Source organism: Phasianus colchicus, chromosome 6, assembly GCF_987193195.1.
Source record: "Phasianus colchicus chromosome 6, bPhaCol1.hap1.1, whole genome shotgun sequence".
NCBI lineage: Eukaryota > Metazoa > Chordata > Aves > Galliformes > Phasianidae > Phasianus > Phasianus colchicus.
The window spans coordinates 10837200-10852560 of NC_143441.1; the positions used below are offsets into that span (position 1 = coordinate 10837200).

General features: G+C 49.8%; 2 protein-coding genes across 6 annotated transcripts in view; one reads left to right on the plus strand and one right to left on the minus strand.

Moving 5' to 3' along the window:
* Nucleotides 1-662: 662 nt before the first annotated feature.
* Nucleotides 663-11200, plus strand: TGM4 (transglutaminase 4). Its single transcript, XM_031590353.2, has 14 exons — nt 663-823; nt 4459-4638; nt 4713-4819; nt 5025-5154; nt 5502-5620; nt 6848-6955; nt 7391-7565; nt 8076-8214; nt 8453-8556; nt 8817-9068; nt 9289-9645; nt 10037-10206; nt 10377-10513; nt 10839-11200. Exons 1-14 carry the CDS (start codon nt 814-816, stop codon nt 10978-10980), a joined length of 2130 nt encoding a protein of 709 aa, XP_031446213.1. The 5' UTR covers nt 663-813; the 3' UTR covers nt 10981-11200.
* A 79-nt stretch (nt 11201-11279) lies between these two features.
* Nucleotides 11280-15361, minus strand: part of ZDHHC3 (zDHHC palmitoyltransferase 3) — a 30557-nt gene continuing 26475 nt past the window's right edge. For 4 of the 5 annotated variants that reach the window (XM_031590355.2, XM_090142421.1, XM_090142419.1 and 1 more), the window contains exon 7: nt 11280-13551. In XM_031590355.2, coding sequence (XP_031446215.1) covers nt 13318-13551 — 234 coding nt within the window. In that variant the 3' untranslated portion in view covers nt 11280-13317. The remainder of the gene's footprint in view (nt 13552-15361) is intronic. The other variant, XM_090142422.1, reaches the window with a different exon arrangement.

Consider the following 15361-nt stretch of genomic DNA (forward strand, 5'->3'; position numbering starts at 1 on the left):
GCCCATGTCACTGATGACCTGTGCCACCAGTTGTGCCCTCAATGGGATGCCCTCCTCTCTCCCCCTTTGGTCACCCCAGGACAAGGAGGCAATGGGGCACATGGGGTCCAGCAGCTCCTGGGCAGAGGCTCTCTTCAGCCAGCGATGGCTCCTGGTCCACCACATTTCTTGTTCCTTCTGGACTTAGTCTTGCTCTCTTCTTCCCACCCACTTTCTCCTCCAGCCTCCACACAACACCACAGGTAAGGGGCTTTGCCACAGGTGGGAGCACTGGCTGTTAGCTCACAGCATCGAATGTTTCTGACCCAAACCCCATGACAAAAATCTTGTTAAATTCAAAGAATATTGGACCATTCCTGGTGGGAAACTCTTAATTTCTGAAGAACTGAAGAACATTTGTGAGCTGCCCCTTGAAGTTAGCCCAGTCCCAGTAGCCTGAATATTAGGGCACGAGTGCATTCTCGTTACTCATCTAATCCATGATTTACTATTTGTCAGTGAAGGGTCTGTCCAGTTGTCATCAGATTGTGCAAATTTACCTTCCATGAGAGGCGGGATTTAAGTTTCGCTGTTCTTCAGGGGCTGACTATGTGCAGAGGGAGTTGTAGTCATTTTTTTTTTTTTTCTTCTGCAGGAACTTCCTTTCTTTAAACACCACCCCTTGGCAATGGACCTGCTGACACCTCAGAGCAGGAGAGATAAAAAGGGCAGCCCTGTTCCTGCTGCAAGCACACAGGCAAGGGCAGAGGCTACTCGGGAGCTCAGAAGCTACCAGCATCACATTCTCCTCTGGTCACACCACCGGCAGGAACCATGAGCCAAGGTACTGATGAGCTTTATGATAACTTGCGGTATATTTGCAGCTTGGCAGGGCTCCTGTGGTGAGGACTGGGGCTCCAGGAGGCTGCGGTGAGCGGGTCTTTGAGGAAAAGCATCTGGGTGCTGCTGGGGAAGTGCTGCTTTTGGGGTCAGGCTGTGCAGGTGGTTTTGAGGGTTCACATGGCTGGAAGGCGCAACTCGGTGTTCATTGTTCTCCTTCAACCTGTAGATATCTGGCTCAGCCAGTGGTAATGGGCAAGAAGTGTGTTTTTTAAAAGCTTACTGGGCTAAGCTGAAAAGAATTTCATTCTTTCATCCTGCTTGATTGTGTAGAGTATTGCTCTTCAGGGATGGTTGACACCACTTGTCAGAAGTTGCAGTGTGAATGAGAGGGATTTATTTGGCTTACCCTATTGTCAGCAGAACCTGCACTGACCCAGTGCCTGAGTCACTCCTGCAGTGGCTGCAGCTGCTGGGGCCACCCCAAGCCCTGGGCAACAGGGGTGGCTGGTGCCAAAGGCACAGCTGGCAGCAGGGCTGGGCTGTCCAGTGCTGCCCAGGGAAGGCTCAGGTTGGATATTAGGACAAATTTCTTCTCAGAAAGAGCAGTGAGGCAGTGGCACAGGCTGCCCAGGGAGGTGGTGCAGTCACCGTCCCTGGAGATGTTCAAGAACCATGGCACCAACCTTAATGATTCTATGAATATATGATTTCATACCTCTGTGCCCTGTGTGTGGATGAGCTGGAATTTCCTTGCCAGCCTCAGGCTTTGTCCTGAGATGAGTGCTCTCCCGAGGTTGGGCAAGGATGGTAAGTGAATACAGGTATCTAAACGTTGTTCCTTCTTGCAGCCAGACTATGTAATTCCCACTGCACTTCCTTTCTGAGAAGTCCTTACCCCCACTGAAGCCAGACTGGCTATAAACACACTGCTCTACAATATGATTTTTTAAACCTCATGACTTACGGATGGGGCTGTAAGGATGAGGCTGTGGGTCAGGTTGTAACACCTCTGTAACAGATAAATCATGGAACTAGAAGAGAAATATATCTATATATTTATGTATTTCAGAGCACTCATCCACTATAAACCATTAATTCTCATGTTTACAAGCCTGCAGGCAGTGCAAAGAAGGCAGCCTAAGGGTGGAGATGCTTCCAAAAGATAGGGGATGCCTCCAGCTGGTTCCATGGCATTCCTCAGAACAAACAGCTGTGTCAGCTGGACCGCAGATCACCAGGAATCACTGATTTCTCAGAAATCAGTGCAGGGAGGTCAGCATGCAGCCCTGGGCAGGCACAGCTCTTCAACTTGAGACATGGCACAGTCAGGGCATGCTTCAAAAAAATAATTAATGATTAGCTGCATTATTTTCTCTCTGCATCCTCAATATGAACGATAGTCAACAAAAAAATATTCTGAGATGAAAATCATAGAATCACAGAGTGATTTGGGTTGGAAGGGACCTTAAAACTCACCCAAGCCCAACCTCCTGCCATGAGCAGGGCTGCCACCCACCAGACCAGGCTGCCCAGAGCCCCATCCAACCTGGCTTTGAGTGTCTCCAGGAATGGGGCACCACAGCTTCTCTGGACAGCTGTGCCAGGGCCTCACCACCCCTTGAGTGAAGAGTTTCTTCCTAGCATCTAACCTAAATCTCCCTTCTTTAAGTTTAAAGGCATCCCCCCTTGTCGTATCACTATCAGATGATGTAAAAAGTTGGTTCCTCATCCGTTTCTAAGTTCCCTTCAAGTACTTGAAGACCACAATGAGGTCTCTCCAGAGTCTTCCCTTCTCCAAGCTAAACAGGCCCAGTTCCCTCAAACTTTCCTCACAGGAGAGGTGCTCCAGCCCTCTCATCATCTTCATGGCCCTCCTCTGAACCCAATCCAACAGCTGAATGTCTTTCCTGAGCACAGGATCACCAGAACTTCAGAAAGGAGCAAGGGCAAGCAGCTCTGGTGGCTGGAGATTGGTTTATCCCTTCAGTTCTCCTTCAGCAAAGGGTTGAACGATTCCTGCTGAAATTTTTGGTGTCCTGCATACCCTGTTGTGCAAAATATCAGCCCTAGATTGACAGTGGCATGGAGCAAGCAAACAAAAAGCACTTCAAAAGGCAACCAGTAAACGAAAGGTGATGGTTAATTTTAAGTCTGTTTACCACACTTCTGATAATTCTTACACAGCGATGATAAATGTGGTTTATTGAGTAAATAGGAGGAAATGCAGGGAGGCAGTAACTCAGTGCAGCTCACTGGGCGATCACTTCGGTTTGCTCAGAGCTGTAGTCATTGTGCAGCAATTGTAGCCTTGATCTGGGCTGGGTTTCAGGATCCAGCCCTGCTCACAGCCTCTCTCACGTGAAGCCATGTCCACAGCAGCCAGCGGCACATCTCAGCCTCCCTGGTGCTAGGGCTGGCTCCCAGTGATGCTCACCTTGGCACTGCTGGCAGTGCCATATAAAACTGTCAAGGCATTTTGTGACCTAATCCCTTAACCCCTCCTACCTTTGACTTCTTTATTTCCAAGTGATCCCAGTTTTCATACTTCCTGACTCGCCCACCTCTTTATCTGAATCACTTGTGAGCCAAACGCTTGCTTAGCGTTGCTACTCCCTGCTGTTTGCACAGCACTTAGCTCTAAAGAGGCTCACAGGCAGAGGCAGGACACGGTTTGACACTTCAGAGGAGCCATGGCTGTGTTCTGGCATGCTCTGACTCTCCCTGCCCAACCTGAGCAGAGCCCCAGGTCCCCATCTTAGTGGGAAGCAGAGGGGTCTTGCTTTGCTCCTGCAAAGTTTAGCAGTTTGGAGGGCTGACTTTTGACACTTTTGGGTTACATCCAACTTGGCTAAGTGCCTACGTCCCACAACGGTCAATTGTGGCTGCTGTCAACCATTAACTGATAATCACAGCAGATGAATTCAGTGCCAAGATAAGGCTAATAAAGTCTTTGGTCTGAGAAAAAAATCAACAGTCGGGGTTAATTTTTAAGTCACTGGTCCTGGCTGTTATTACTATAACTACTCCTACTACAATGACTGCTTCTACTGCCACTACTATCACTGTGGCTTTAATATTGGCAATAACAACCGTTTGTAGTGCTCAAAGATCCTTGCCCTTGGCTGCACATATATTTCTATAGCTGTTTATACACACGTGCACATGTTGCCTACAGTGAAGGACAGCAAGGTGAGGAAGACGCATAGCTGCATGCAAGTGCCTGTGGCACCATTCCCTTTGGCATCTGCTCCAGAAGAGCAAAAACAAAACTAAAAACAATACAGAAGTGTTTCTGTGCCGAGGCAAAGTTTGCTTTGTGGCAAAGCAAGTTGTGTCATAGGAGGATGGTCCTGGCTGCTGCCAGCGTGACCCCTCTTGCACCCAGCACCTGCACCATGAGGTGGGATGCTCCAGACCCAAAGGCAGGAGAAGTGGTATTGTTAAGTGGTATTATTTTTTGCTGTTGAGCCATCTGTTCCTTGCAGTGGTCTTTGACAAGCATTCTTGCTGGACCCCTGGGTGCCCAGGTGTTTTCGTGACCCACAAAAGCTCTAGTAAGAAGAAAGCTGTCTTTACTGACCAATACACCAATTTATTTTTTCCTGTCTCCCTCCCTCTCCGCGAATGATCTTTCAGACAGCGACCTGAAGGTCACCAAGGTTGACTTCCTCAAGAGCCAGAACTCGGTGCAGCACCACACGGATGCGTACAACACCTCGAACCTGGTGGTGCGGCGTGGGCAGCCCTTCCTGCTGCAGCTGACCCTCAGCAGGGAGCTGCGAGCCGCCGACAAGCTGTCACTGCACTTCAGCATTGGTAAGCACTGCTCTGAGTGGGAGAGCACCGGGCACTGCACAGCCCTGCAAACCCATGCAACTTGTTATTTCCAGGTGAAAAGCCAATGGAGCCCACGGGGACCCTGATGTCATTGAACCCCAGGAGCACGAGGAATGTCAGCGGCTGGCAAATCTCCATGGTCAAATCCAGTGGCACAGAGGTAGGGCATGAGGCAGCACTGGAAGGAAACCCCATAGCCCCTGTCCTGTGTTTCCTTAGCCCTATGGATTTCCATTTGCCCTGTTCACCTCCCACTTTCCTACTGAGCACATAGGATGTGCCCCATCCCTCTGCCCCACACCACTGGTGCCATCATGGAAGGTTGGTCATGTCATGTCATGTCCCCTCTCCTTGTTGCCTCCCAGTGCACTCTGTCTGTCACCAGCGCACCCAATGCCGCTGTGGGAATATACGGCCTGATAGTGAAGACTGGCCCTAATGTTTACAAGCCCGAGAAGAACACCATCTACCTTCTGTTCAACCCTTGGTGTGAAGGTAAGGAAAGTGGTCCAGCAAACTGGGTTATCAATACTGCTTTCAAGGACTTGACCTCGGAGCTTCTCCTCTCCCCCTTCCCATGTACATCCTTTCTTCTCTCCAAATTGCTGCATCCCTGTGGGTCAAGAGCAGTGAGCCAGCTCCTCACTGGGGAGCCCCTAGGGCTTAAAATAAAGACTAACCTTGTAGGAACTCTCCCACAATAGCAAGAAAAGTGTGAATGCCACACAGCCACCAAGCGGTGTGAGTGTTACAGACCACCAACTGCCACGGTGCAGCTTTCCAGGAAAATCTTCCTATAGCAGGTGTGAAAGTCAGCCAACATCTGAGTGTTTTTCTTCAAGGTGATATTGTCTTCCTGTCCAACGAGGCTGAGAGAAAGGAGTACGTACTCAATGATACAGGCTACATCTATGTTGGGTCTGCCTTCAACATACACAGCAAACCCTGGAATTTTGGGCAGGTAAGGCACAGCTGTCCCCACAGCATCAATACCTCTCTTCACTCTTTCTCTGTTTGGTGTTAATTTAAATGAATCCACAAATAGATTAAGCCCACAAGCAGCTTAAAGCACTTGAGTAGTCCCCCAGTTTCACTGGGAAATCTCAGGTGCTTAGAGTAAACTATCTGCTTAAGCAGATTCCCTAGCCCCAGACTAGAGCTCAGTGGCACATTGGCCCTCAGATCACCAGATACTGGTAAATTCTTCAGAAAATGAGAACAGAGCATTTCTGACCAAATCTTCCCCTCTGGGATCCCCCTTACTGACCAGCTCAGCAGCGGGGGAGAGGGTGGATACATGATGATATCTGATTCTGTCCCCATTGCATCATTAGTGCTGTTGCAATCTTTTTTTTTTTTTTTTTTTTGGTTCTTTTGGGGGTTCCTTTTTTTGCTCTATTTTGTTCTCCAAGTCTACAGTTTCACACGGAATAACATAGAGGAGCCCATCAAAAGTCCTCGTGGTGATGCCTTTTCCACAGATGGGCCAAAGGGCATTGCCCATAGGACTGTGCCTGTCTTAGTTTTATTCTGCCATGAAGCAAGGGGAAGCGATGCAGATATTCTGCCAGGTTTCATTGTGTAGGATGCCTGACATCTCTCTGAGAAGGATCTGAGGGAGCTTTATCAGCACCTGCTAATTAGGAATCTTTTGCCATAGTAATCTGCAATTATGTATTTTTTTAACCAGAATCTATTTTATGTATGTCAATAGCCTGAATATCTGTAATCCTCTCAAAATATCGTTATTCATGTGAGCAATGTGCAAGGCTTCAGGGGGGTGGTGTAGCTGACTGAGGAGTGCTCACAAGAGCAAGAAGTTGTTGGGCCAGGTTCTGGCTCTGCTTGCGAGACACATGACATAGGCTGGTCTCTCCCAAGGTGGGTTTTCATTTAAACTCTTCTTTGGAGAAAAAGCCTTTGGGAAGCTCCATAGGCTCCAGAATCACAGAATCGTAGAATCACTGAGGTTGGGAAAGATCTTTAAGATCATCTAGTCCAACTAGCCATCTACCATCAACATTGGCCAGAGAGTAGAAGTAGGTTCATTCAATATCATAAAGAAAGGTCAGAAGGTAGGGCTAGTTTGGCAGTTTCCTCCAAATACCTAGATAGACCTGAAGGTGAGTGAGCAAATCCTCTTTCAGAGTGATGTAGTAAAAATGTCTCCTTTTTCTCTCCAAAACAGTTTGAGGAATTGATCCTGGATGCCTGCATGTATCTGCTGGACAAAAGCAAGCTCAAGATGAGCAGTAGAAGGGATCCCGTGGTTGTGTCCAGGGCCATGTCTGCTTTGGTATGGCTCTCTCAGAGGAGTGGTTTGCCCCTCCAGTTTTCCTTCCTTCTTGCTCGCTTTTATTTCCCTGGGGATTGGAATGAATACAAAACTGCAGGAGAAGAGCTAGGGAGGCATTTTGGGTGGAGGGAAGAGGCAGGAGAAATGCAGCATCTCTCCATTTCCAAAATGTGCCACTGGCCCAGCAGTTGTCCTTTAGTAGGCAGCTGGTGGCCAGGCCCAGTCTGCTTCAGGGGCAGCTGCTGGTTGCACTGGGAGGCTTTCTGGGAGTGCTGGGGCCTGGGATGCTTGAAGACATCCAGGCAGAGGGGTTCCAGGCAGGGAAGACCCTGCTGGTGCCAGCAGTCTTGTAGAGCTGTGGAGCACCTTAGGAAGATGTGGGCCTCATTCAGCCTCATCCCTGAACTTCTCTCCTCTGTGTGTGCATGGATACAGGTGAATGCCAACGATGACAGTGGTGTCGTGCTGGGAAACTGGTCAGGGAAGTACGAGAATGGGACTTCCCCCATGGCATGGATTGGGAGCGTTGCAATTTTGCAGCAGTATTACAAAACGAAGAAGCCTGTCAGTTATGGTCAATGTTGGGTCTTCTCAGGAGTCCTCACTACAGGTAAGGGGTGAAATCATGTCTCTCTATCTCATATCCTAATTACTGGGCTAGTAATCCAGGGAAACTTCTGCATGCCCTTTGATCCTGGTGTTTTCATTAAAGACTTGAGGCACCTGTCATATGAGGAGAGGCTGAGGGAGCTGGGACTGCTATAGCAAAGGCTAAGGGGTCTTATCCATGTGTATAAATAGCAAGTGGGAGAGAGTGATGCACTGAGAGTTAGGCTCTGTTCAGCGGAGCCCAGCACTGGAACAAGAGGCCATGGGCACAGAGTGGAGCACAGGAGCTCCCTCTGAACACTGGGCAGCACTCTGTGCTGTGTGGGTGACTGAGTGCTGGCACAGGCTGCCCAGAGGCCGTGGGGTCTCCTCTCTGGGGTTCTCCAAAACCCACTTGGATGCGGGCCTGGGCTCCTGCTCTGAGTGTTGCTGTTTTAACAGGGTTTGGACCAGGTGACCCCAGTGGTGCCCACTAGTGATTTTGTAACCCTGTGTTCTGTTTGTGTTGCAGTCATGCGCTGCCTGGGAATCCCAGCCCGCAGTGTGAGCAACTTCAACTCGGCGCATGACACCGACGAGAACCTGAGGGTTGATGTCTACCTGAACGAGAAAGGAGAAAAGCTGAAATGGATGTCCTCTGACTCTGTCTGGTAGGGTTAACCCTCCCTAATCCCTGCAATGCTGCATTCCCCAGCCCCGGTAGGCTTTTCTTTGAGAGTTTCCCTTTGCTTTGTGTTTGCTGCTGGGGAGAGGGAGGCAGCCTAGGGTTTCACAGGGCTGCACACAAATCCCCTGTTAAAGCTGCCCTCTGGAAGAGCTAAGCAGAGGAGCTCACCGCTCTTACCTACAACACCTCACTCCCTTTCTTTGCAACCTGAATGTGCACAGGAACTTCCACGTGTGGAATGATGTCTGGATGAAGCGGAAGGATCTGCCATCAGGGTTTGATGGCTGGCAGGCAATCGACGCGACCCCTCAGGAGCAAAGTCAAGGTAGGATTTACCTGGAAGGGCTCTTCTGCAACTCCCAAGGGAGGCAGGGATGTTTTGTATGGAGCTGTGGTCTCCAGCCAGCTGTGAGCTCCTGAGGCCGGCAATCTCACTCCTGCAGTCTGAGCCCAGGAAGCAGGGAATTGTGTCTCTTGGCAGGCTGGAAGCCAACCCTGCAGGGCACTGTTGGGTGCATGAATGTTTAAATGCACTACGTGTGTGTCATGTTTGGCACAGCAAATAGCACTGAATGTGCTTTACAGGTATTTTCCAGTGTGGCCCGTGCCCAGTGAAGGCAGTCAAAGATGGAGACGTGTATTTGCCCTATGACAGCAAGTTTGTGTACGCGGAAGTGAACGCTGACAAGGTCTACTGGCGCGTCACGGAGGAGAACGGCAGGAACAAGTACACCAAGCTGGGCGTGGAGAGCCAGAGCATCGGCGCCAACATCAGCACGAAGGCCGTGGGGCAGAACAGGAGGGAGGACATCACCTGGCAGTACAAGTTCCCTGAAGGTGACTGCCCCCCATCCTCCAAAGCAGAGTCAGAAGGCAGGCCCCGCTTCCAGCGGTAGCACAAATAGCACAAACCACGGGGCTCTCCTGAGCTGAGGCTGAGGCAGTCGGTGCCCTGACACCTTCTGCTCAGCAGCAGAAGAACAAATAAAGGGAAGGGAGGTGGCTCTGGGTGAGGGCGCTGAGATACAGGTCTGAGGAAGCTTTTTTCCTTCATCAGGCTCTTCAGAGGAAAGAGCATCCATGAAGAGAGCCGTCTCTTACCTGCAGCCCTCAGGGATGACACCTCGTGCACACTTTGCTGCAGTCCCCATGGATGTGAGCCTAAGAAATGTGGGTGACAAGGACACGGTCCAAAATGAGGTGGTCCCCAAGTCTGGGGTCCAGGTGGAGATAACCAACGAAAAGCCTCTGTATCCTGGTAATCCCATTGAAGTGGTCATCACCGTGAAGAGCACCGTGGCTGGGAGCTGGACTGTCGACCTTGCCAGCTCCTGCCAGCTGCAGTCCTACACTGGGAAAGTCCATGCCAATCTTGGACATATCAAGCAGACTGTCAAGGTGGAAGGCCAATCTGGTAGGCATGGAAATTGTGATACGTTTTGTAGGCTATTTACCCCCAGGGTTATCTGTTGCTTCCTCCATATCTTTGAGCAACCTAGGCTACACTGCTGATCCCCAGCAGCACGACTGCAGTGTGCCAAACAACACACTAACGAGCGATGAATACTTAACAGTATTTGCTCATCCCAAGCATGAGTCACTCTTCCCAAAAATATACATCTATATCTTTGCTTCTAGTGCTTTCTGAGCCAGCACTTGCATGGGGGGGAGATGGGTATGCAGGGCAGGATGGCCTCAGCAAATATGCTTCACCCTGCATCCCACCAGCATCACTAGGCACTGCCACCAGTGCTGCTTCTGCTACTGATGTGCTAAAGAGCCAGGTCACGCTTTCTGTCCTGCAGAGGTGCATGTCCCACTGAAGATCATGCCTGATGCTTACATGAAGGCATTGGCCACAGTGGACGATGAAGAGCATGTCCAAGTCACTGCCATCGCTGAGATCCAGGGGACACCTGAGAAGCTCACCAAGGAGGTGTCACTGAGCTTCGAGTACCCCCCCATCCAGGTTCAGGTGAGGCTGTACCCCTCCAGGCTTGGCTGGGGCTATGGGACCCCAAACAAAGGTCTCACAATTAGATGGGGGGAGTGAAGGAAACATTTCCCCTTGCTAGCAGCACCTCCAGCACCTCTGTCAGCTCTCTGATCCCCTGTCTTTGTGTTTGCTTCACTTTCCTCCTCCAGATGCCCGAAACGGCACAGCTGAACAAGGACTTCACCTGCGCCTTCATCTTCAAGAACAAGCTGAACGTCCCCCTGGATAACTGCAAGCTGATGGTGGAGGGCTTGGGCATATTTAAGATGGCAACGTTTGATGAAGGGTAAGATGAGGTTTTGAGCAACTCTGAGCCCCAGACAGCTGACGGGCATGGAATAACATCCTTTCCTTGTCTGTTAATTCTCCTTGAGGAAGCGGTAGGAGACAGTGAGTGGTGCAGCTCTTCAACATACATGCACAAGACAGTGTCTGGGGGATACTACATAGGGTACCAAACCCTGCTTGCTGCAATTTGGTTGCAGGAGAAGGGCATACCCATGCTAAACACATGCAGTGGCTTTTTCTTTAAGCAAAACCATGACAAATAGGCAAATGAGACCAGTGATGTGCAAGGAGCTCATGCTGGGACTGTTCTCCTTTTTCCCTAGGGATATACAGCCGGGCAGGATTATTAAGTCTGAAGTCATATGCACTCCAACAAGAGTAGGAGAGAAGAAGATCGTGGCCAGGCTGACCTCCAACCAGGTCAAAGACATTTCGGTGGAGAAGGGCATCATGGTCACCCATTAGGAACAGCACCACGGCAGTGGACAGAAGGGGACCCTGAACATGTGACAGCTGCAGGTCACTGCCACCACTCCTCTCCTCGACTGCGGAATAGGGCTTGATGAGCAAAGAACTACAATCCCATTAAGCAATGGGAATTACACTGATGTAAAGGCCATAGTTGCTTTGATTGTAGCTGATTGTAGCTGACTGTGCTTCAATAAAGAGCGTTAAAATCGACAAATTCACTGTGTGACCAATGTTTGTGCTGGGGCACGGGTTGTTTTGCAGCCTCTGCAGTCTCATGAGGCTGCCCAGACCCCTCTGCACTGGAGCTCAAGACACATTTTAAGCAATTCCCCATGTCCTTTCCTCTCTCTCCCTGCTGGCAAACATGCCCCTTTCCTGTGGGCAGGTTTGCTAACCAAGTCAGGCACTCAGTCAGACTGCCCAGGGCATGGAGCCCCACAGGGCAGAGTGGAGCACAGGGAACGGAGGAGCACAGACTGCAGCATAGAAATATTAATTCTTTAATAAGTACAATTAGCATCCGGAGGCATAAACCAGAGTTATGATTACCAAAATATATATATTTCCAAGAGATACAGGTTCTTTACTTGCATAGAAAGCCTGCTTTAAAAGACCATGAAAGCTGCCCATGGCCACTGTGATCCCATCCACCATGGATTGAAGCCCCATGCTGCAGTGCTGATGGAGCCCAGTCTGGGCTGGAGGTGAAGGCACGATGCCACAGGGAGGGGAAGGGGGCTGGTTTCAATTTCATGGAAATAACTTTGGTCTCAAGCTACCTGGTGGGAGTTACACTATGAGGTGGATGCCAAGGCTTGGAATGAAGCAGATCATTCCAACTCACGAGGACTTCTGCTGCTTCAGACTTTTGCCATGCTGTACCGAGGCTGAGCAGGAGGGTACCAAGGAGTGAGGGAACACTCTGATTTCCTGATGCCAGCATCCTTCCAGCTCCTGCACCTTTGATGGGCAAAAATGTGGCAGCATGGAGCGGGCAGAGAGGAGTCCCCCTTTCATACAGCTTTCTAGTTTCAGCTATTGAAACAGCACACAAACCCACATTGCTGAGGAGCAACACAGGAAGTGGAAGGAGATCACCCCAGCAATCAGCACTGTGGATACAGCTGTCACATTACACCAAATGCTGCTTCCAGTGCTGGTTTTCCTGTGGGGCACTGCAACCCCACCTCCACCCACAGGTGGGAGAGTTAGCTGAGAACAGCAGCTCCCAGCTTCCACCTTACGCACCCCCACTTCTCCCTGTGTAGATTCACATATGTCCCCAATGTCCCTGTGATGCAGACCCTGACGTGCAGACATGAAGGCTGGTGCAGAAGTGAGACAGCCTCCCATTTCCACACTGCACTTCTTCGTAGGGCCAACCTACATCAAGACGATACCTCAGTTTCCCCAAGGTACAGCATGTTTCCCTTTACCCGAGACATTTTGGATAGACACACAGTTCCTTATGCATTTTTTTCCCCCTAAATCTATTTTTTCATTGAAAAAGAGGAGAAACACAGGGGGTCACTATGGTTCAAAACATCTCCCCTTGTTTTCTTGGATTCTGGCCCAACTGCACTCCTCGCTTCCACCCACCAGACTGTTTGTTATCTCACGTTCAAACTCCTTTATCACTGCCATGAGGAAAAAAAAAAAAAGTGGAATTTGGGCTTTCATAAATAACTGAAAGTTAATCCAGGTCTTCCACAATGCCTCAGTTTATCCCCCAACTCCTTCATCTCTCTTTCCCAAGGCGATAATTATCTTTGCTGCACGTTACAGGGCCTCAAAGCTGCACAACTGGGGGGTGGGAATCCAGGAGCATGTTGCCCAGGTGACGTGTCACTGGTCAGTAAGGTGGGGGAGATGACAACAAGGCAAAAACAGCCAAAAACCAGTCTAGATCTTGGTTGTCAGAGTGCTGATGCCTAGAGCATCACCTCCGAATGCAGGCACTGGCAGGGCAAGAGGCAACACTCATCCAGCCAGTGCAATGAGGACACGAGGCCCCACGGCTCCGGCCCCACACCTCGTCTCTCCCTGAAGGCCACACAAGAGCAGCTCAGTAAGGCAGGACACAGCTCCAAAGGGCGTGTGGCTCTCACTTTGGGTTAAACTTGCTCTGGAGATTTGCATTGCTTCTGCTGGTGCTCTACCCGACTTCCCCATAAATAGTCCTGAATTATATTCTGCACCAGAAGTACCCGAATAAAAAAAAAAAAAAAAAAAAAAAGACAAGAAAACCCACCCTGCTTCTCCACCACAAGTAGTTAATAAAATAACACACACCACCTGGACGCGTCCCTTGGGCCCTGGGTGGATGCTCTGCTACTCATGGGGCACTTGGATGGACACCTCCTGAGCCAGGAACTGCTCGATCTCCTCCTGCGTCATGATGGCGCCCGCAGGGGTGGCGGGGGTTGGAGGTGGGCTCCTGCAGTCCACGTTGGAGAAGGGGTTGAGCCAGGACAGGGATGGGGTACCGCCGAAGGCTGCCTTCATCCCCTCCCAGCCTCTGGTCCGCTCCCAGGTCGGCTTCTGCTTCTTAAGGCGCTCGATGCCCTGCAAGAAGAGGAGAGTTTGGGGTCGTTTCATGTTCAAAATAGGTATTTGAGCTGCATCATGGTGCTCACAGCTCAGCTACTGAGATGGACAGACAGGCAGACAGACAGAAATCCTGCTGTACCAATGAATTCATCCCCAGACGTAACATCAAGTCCCCAAAACACGACTCGGCTCGACAGCCCCAACCTTGGCGAATTATTTGGGTGTAAGTTGGTATTGCTTGGTAAGAAGAAGGCTTCTGGAAGGTCATCCCCCTTTCAAACCGAGACCTCTTCTCCCAGTGCTTTTAGAATCCTTCCAACAAGTAACAAAATACAATCACAACCTGAAATTTCACCTTATTTGGGCTTTTTTTCTTTACAATGGTTCAGATACAAGAAAACAGTGCTGTATTTCCCAGTCACTGGGAATTACTACAGACAGATGTTGCTTAGTAATGAAAAGTAATATGAGAACATGCATGTTTAACACCAATTAAGAGCAAATATTGAGAAACACTATTTCTGCTTCACAAATTGTCCAAGGCCAATCCCAGTGCAAAGGAGCAGTGGGTCAGCTCCAACCCATCCTCTTCCCACCAGCACAGTAAGGACACACGCTGACTGTAAGTGCTCAGTCTGGAAGTCTTTTCTATGTAGAAACACAGCACTTGGAGCACTTGTTTTTAAGGCCACTCCTATGTGAAGTCAGGCACACATCTTCATGCCCACCTTCTGCATTACACATTAGATGGAGTCAGTTTTGTAGATGAGAGTGACAATGACAAAGGTGACAGTGCAGAAATGCTGCTCCTCGAGAAGCAAAGACCTGGGTCTGGAGCTTGGAGATGTTCAAGGAGAGGAAAAATGAGCAAGTTCAGTTCAAACCATTTAAAACAGCAGCTTTAGAATAGCGTGACACAAACCAGCCCTCCATTCTGATTCTGGAGGTGTTCTCTAAGTACCCACAAATCATCTCAGAGCTTTGCAAAGGGAAAACAACAACATGCGAATGAATCTCTGTGGCACCCCAACTGGATACCCAGTGAGCCTCATAATGTGATACTACACAATTAACAAGCAGCTAGTTAGTGTTTCTGCACTAACATTGGAGAAAAAAAGCACCAAGCATGGAAAGCCTCCCTGGTCATGCCAGCTCTAACCCTGTCTTCAGTCACAAAGTCACAACACATTTTGGGTTGGAAGAGACCTTAAAGCCCACCCAGTGCCAACCCCATGCCACGGGCAGGGCTGCCACCCTCTGGATCAGGCTGTGCCATCAAACCTGGCCTCGAGTGCCTCCAGGGATGAGGAACCACAGCTTCTTCCTTGGGCAATTGGTTGTGTAACCCAGTTCAATCCATCCAGCTGCTAAAATGGGGGATAAGGATCATGAAGGTTTCCAAGCAGCAAGCCCCATCTTTCCAAACCACCACCCATCACTCAGAACAGCATCTGCCAATCATGGCACTACGTGAGGTCAGCTCAAAGCAGCAGTACAGCAGGCAGGGCAAGGCTCTCCCCCTCCTCTCCATCCCCAGCCTTACTGATCCCTCCTGGGCACATATTCAAAACAGACAAAACTGTTCAAAATCAGCTCCTGTTCACATTCTGCCTGGCTGCCACAGTCAGCAGGGCGTGAGGAAGGTTACAGAAAGGGAGGGAAAGATTAAGAAAGGTTCCCAGATAACTAAGTTTACTTTATGATGTGCAAGCGCAGATAAATAGAGCCGAGTGGGAAAAGAATCAGCAGTCAGGAACTTATGTTTTACCAGCAGCTCTGTGTAATTGGCTCCTCGCCCCATCTCCCTCAGCACCCGTTTCTCTGC

Bases quoted from the DNA above. Each gene is read 5' to 3' on its own strand.
- TGM4 (XM_031590353.2), top strand. The intron at 9,069-9,288 runs GTGACTGCCCCC...TTCCTTCATCAG, and splicing joins GCAGTACAAGTTCCCTGAAG to GCTCTTCAGAGGAAAGAGCA. The intron at 10,514-10,838 runs GTAAGATGAGGT...CTTTTTCCCTAG, and splicing joins ATGGCAACGTTTGATGAAGG to GGATATACAGCCGGGCAGGA.